Source organism: Acipenser ruthenus, chromosome 53 (genome assembly GCF_902713425.1).
Source record: "Acipenser ruthenus chromosome 53, fAciRut3.2 maternal haplotype, whole genome shotgun sequence".
In the NCBI taxonomy this organism is placed as follows: Eukaryota; Metazoa; Chordata; class Actinopteri; order Acipenseriformes; family Acipenseridae; genus Acipenser; species Acipenser ruthenus.
Window position 1 is genome coordinate 50,001 of NC_081241.1, and position 5,000 is coordinate 55,000.

General features: G+C 39.1%; 1 protein-coding gene across 1 annotated transcript in view; it reads left to right on the plus strand.

The window, feature by feature from the left end:
* LOC131723125 (tripartite motif-containing protein 16-like) overlaps positions 1–5,000 on the plus strand; it is a 6,747-nt gene that overhangs the window by 562 nt on the left and 1,185 nt on the right. Inside the window, exons 1-5 of the mRNA XM_059016573.1 lie at positions 1–883; positions 2,980–3,075; positions 3,243–3,476; positions 3,631–3,790; positions 4,077–4,142. The exon at positions 1–883 is cut by the window's left edge and continues 562 nt beyond it. Coding sequence (XP_058872556.1) covers positions 296–883; positions 2,980–3,075; positions 3,243–3,476; positions 3,631–3,790; positions 4,077–4,142 — 1,144 coding nt within the window. The 5' untranslated portion in view covers positions 1–295. The remainder of the gene's footprint in view (positions 884–2,979; positions 3,076–3,242; positions 3,477–3,630; positions 3,791–4,076; positions 4,143–5,000) is intronic.

The following is a 5,000-nucleotide window of genomic DNA, read 5'->3' on the forward strand; positions in this document are numbered from 1 at the left end:
TTACATGTTATAGATTTGGGGCTAAAACACAAAGTCAGACTCTTCAGCCCTGATATTAAACAGTTGTTAATATCAGTTGTTTAATTCCTAATCTTAACATTGTAATATTTGTTGGGGGATTTAGGAACAGTTTCATAGAATATCTGATTTGGCAGTTTCTGCTCCCCCTGCTTGTCTAAACCTGGCCTCAGTCCCAAACCCCGCCTCTCAGAGCTTTACACAACTCCAGGAAATCAGCGCAGTGAAGTTTCGTTTCTTGTGAAATCGTCAGTCTCTCTGTCTCACTGCAGCAGAAATGGCAGAAGCGAATATTCTGGTAGCGCATGACCAGTTTAGCTGTTCAGTGTGTCTGGAGATATTGAAGGACCCAGTCGCTATTCCATGTGGACACAGTTACTGTATGGGGTGTATTAAGAACTGCTGGGATCAGACTGATCATACAGGTGTCTACAGCTGCCCCCAGTGCAGAGAGACCTTTACCCCGAGGCCTGTTCTGGGCAGAAACACCATGCTGGCTGAAGTTGTGGAGAAATTAAAGAAGACAGGACTCAATCCTCCTCCTGCTCAAAGTTATGCTGGACCTGGAGATGTGCCGTGTGATTTCTGCACTGGGAGAAAGTTCAAAGCTGTGAAATCCTGTTTGACGTGCCTGGCCTCTTACTGTGAAACACACGTCAAGCCACACTATGAGGGGGCTGCTTTCAAGAGGCACAAGCTGATCAATGCCATTGGAGATCTGGAGCAGAAACTTTGTGCTGAACACCAGAAGATTTTGGAGGTCTTCTGCAGAACCGATCAGACGTGTATTTGTGTGTTGTGTATTGTCAAGGAACACAAGAGTCATGATACAGTCTCAGCTGAGAAAGAAAGGAGTGTGAAACAGGTAAGGGTTTGAATCATTTCCTTGTAGCTATCCTAGAAGATAAGAATTCCCAGGGATATTTAACATGTCTTTTTACTAGGTTATACAGTTTCACATCAGATCAGATTTTAATTGTATATTAAGAGCTATTTAAAGAGCCCTAGTTTTTTAATTGCTCTATCTAAACTATGATGTGCTACAATGTATTTCAGGGTGTAACAGGGGCGTTGTTATGGGTGTGGTTGTCGCTGATTGACAGGAGAGACACAGGAGGTTTTCTTTGATACAAAAAACACAAAACATTCAAAACAAAACACTGCTCGAAAACAACTAGAAAATAAAAGCTGACCAAACAAGAAAGGAGGTCCCGCTCCAGGAACAGTCTCCCTGACACCTCCTCTCTAGACTTGAGGGGGGATTAAAATCCTGGATTTGAATATGCCCTGCCATATCTAGCACATACTTGATTGGCAAAAACATGATTTACAATCAAATAAAAACACACTATTTACACGTGCAGGACCTCAGCCCTGCCTCACAGGGTAAGAAGGATTTGTTCAGCTGTTTTGTGATGCATTGGAATTTGTAGTGTAAAATTAGCATGATTTATATTCCTAGTGTTTTTAATATGTATCTTGCAACTTTATAAAATCATAGATCAGTTTCATTGTTTAAGATATTATAGTTTAATTGGTAAAACTGTTTAAAAATGACATTCCCAGCAAAGCCAAGCACATAATTTATAAAAGCAAAAAAATGATGAAGATTAATTGAGAGGAACGTGAAGTTACAGCGAGAGCTGCCAGTGACTCTCTCTACAGCAAGGATAGTTTACGTGTTTTCAGGGTATTGGCGCAGCAAAAGTAAATCAGACAAAAGCACCATTTCACTTTTAATTCGTAGTTTAAAACACTCATGTGAAATGTAGAAAACAAAGTAAATCCCTGTCATACAGTAAGAGAAACAAGTCGCCAAAGGAAGGTAACAATGTCCATCTCCTCCTTCTTCTTTTCGTGTTTTTTGTTTGTTTTTGCAGACCCCAGGCACTTGTATCCACACATATGTATATTACAGGACATTCGAGTTTAATGACAATTAACGTATATTGTCGACATGGAAATATACTGGGGAACACACTTATTGTGATGTCTGTATCATTTATATTAAATGATTTATTGATATTTTAAAATGAACTCGGGGTTTCTGTGTGTTTAGGTCTTTTTTACATTTGTTCACAATTTTCAATTCTGTTTTAAATTCCAAGAGTGTGTGAATCCTCCCTATTGAACTGTAATATAGCTTTAAATCCCATGAGCAAGAACAACCCTCCGTTTCTAATTGTAATCTCGTTTTAAATCTCACCAGCGTGTGCAATCCTCCAATAGAAATGCAGGAATGTGCTGCCACTCAGTTTAAAGTATTCAGAATGAATCAATGATAGATTCAAGTCAGGAAGGAGGTTCATTGCCCGACTGCGCTGGGAAAGGTTGTTATTTATTTATTTATTTTTAGGTTTTAGGTTATTTTATTGTATTTTTTCACATGGAAAGGGGTGAAGTTAATGTGAATTGAGTAACCATGTCCAGTGTTTTTCTGGTGTTTATTGGGTTGATTTCATTGTTTTGTGTCAGGGCTGTTTTATCTGTGTTTATCAGATAAAACCAGAAATCAGAAGCTCGAAATATCCAGTTTCCTAGGTGCTTCACAAAACAAACATGTAACACATGCTAGATCAGCCATCATTCACAGTTACTAGTATGAAACAGTGCCATCTAGTGGACAGCTACTGTGGATCAAGTGTCTTTTTGTATTGCTGGCAGCTGTGCACTAGATGGTGTTGTATCTTACTACTATACATACATGTTGTCTGATCTAGCCTGTGCTACAGATGTCTATGGCATGCAACTAGAACTGAAGAGCAAAATATATTCAAGAACAACTGAGAATTATTGCAAACATTGTAAAGAATTAAGGGGTACAAGAAAATAGAAAATAAATATAAACTAATTGATTCTGTCAGTTTCAATAGCATACTTAAACAGGTCTGTGTTGGGTGTGACAGGATATCACTCAATGCCCCATCAGAAATGTCACTGTGTCACTGTGTTTCTACACAGAAGCAGCTGGGAGAGACACAGACAGAAATACAACAGAGAATCCATGAGAGACTGAAAGAAATTGAAGAGCTGAAACAGGCTGTGGAGACACTGAAAGTGGGTTTGACAAGAGGGGGTTATTATTATTATTATTATTATTATTATTATTATTATTATTATTAACAGATGGACTGGAACACATCTACAGAAGTTTACTGTCTATGCCTGATGTGTTTTTGATATCAATTCTAACCATGTCTCCTCTACTGTGTTCTTTCACTCAGAGATCTGCATGCATAGAAATAAAGGAAAGTGAGAAGATCTTTACTGAGCTGATCCGATCCATTGAGAAGATCCACACTGAGGTTATTGAGCTGATTGGAGCTAACGAGAAGGCTGCAGTGAATCAGGCTGAAGGACGCATGAAGAAACTGGAGCAGGAGATTGCTGAGCTAAGGAGGAGAAACGCTGAGCTGAAACAGCTTTCAGAGACAGAGGATCACATCCATTTTCTACAGGTAACATCACTGCTTGTTATAAAATCTCAAGTCCATAACTGGGACGGTTTCAGACAGACCTCTCCAATTGAATGAATCCTTGCTTTTCCCCAGGAATGTTTTGGACCCCATTCTGTTTCACTGAAAACTCCTTTTCTCCACTTTCCTGTTGTAGAATTTCCAGTCTCTCTGTGCCCCTCCTGAAGCTGGAGACTTACCCAGCATTACTGTCAATACAGACATCTCTTTTGGGGCTGTGAGGAAAGCTGTATCTGAACTTAAAGACCATATTGAGGACTTCTGCAAGGGTGAATTAGTCAAAATAACCACAACAGGTTGGTGTGAAATAGATTCATTTGGTAGAGAATTCTCAAATAGACCATGGCTTGAGGAGGGACAGGACTTGCAAGACATTAATAAAGACCTCTTGCAGATTGTTGGCTATATGAAAATTGCAGGAGTGAGACAGCAGGGAAGAATGAGCAGAGAGGAGGGATTTTTACATCCTGAAATGCCGTGAATAAGCCTTGTTTCTTTTCAGATTGCTGTTTGGAGTCTTGTGTGTGTTGTGTATTAATCCACATGTTTCAATTCTATTTCTCTCTCTGTTTTTCTACCCAGTGAATGAAGTTGCAGTTTACAGTCTGCAGGCTCCAGAGCCAAGGAACAGAGCTGAGTTTTTAAAATGTAAGTCTGTTTTCACTGAAACATTTGATTGAAAGATGTGTCACTCCATTGTGAGAAGAGCTAACACTACAGAACAGGGAGGGGTGGAGCTTGAGGGCAGCAATTATTATTATTTATTAGTAATTGTGAAGCCATTAATCTACACTCCTCTCCATCAAGTATTGGTTCAGATGAATACATGCAGAATGACTGGGGGAGGGGCATTTGTTGCCTGTTTTTCCACTCAGACCTTTCTCTCCCTAAATATCTTGGTATCCCTGAATAGATAATCATCCCATCTTTTAATACATGTACAATGCATGTGAAACCAGTTGTGGGGTAAAATGAACAGCTATCCCTCCCAGTCATCCTGTGCTGGTAGTAAATGTATATTGCAGTATCACTGCACTTGTGGATGGATTGCTCATTAAAATATTAGACAGATATTTGAAGAGTGGATGATATTCTATTGAAGATATTTAGTAAGCAAGGGGTCTGAGTGGGTAAAATGGCAACACATACCCTGTAGGAACATTAAGTGAACTGTAATTGTATGCAGAGCTGCATTTGATTGGTTCCAATTGAAGAAGTTTGATAAGATCGAGGAATTATAATGAACAAAACAATCAAACAGCAAGAGGGTTTAAAGGGTTCATAAGGTCCTTTGTATTTTATTGTGTTGCATGTTCCCATGTGTTGCTACAGCTGTTTACGTGAGGTGTGTGTATTGTTTTAATTATTTTTATTTTTTTTACATTTTGACCACTTTTTTATACTTATAGATAGCTTCCCATGTAACTGCATGGGCCTCTCAGAACTACATTTCCCATCATCCTCCTGCTCACATATGTAATTAAGATGGAATTACCAGTGAGCAGG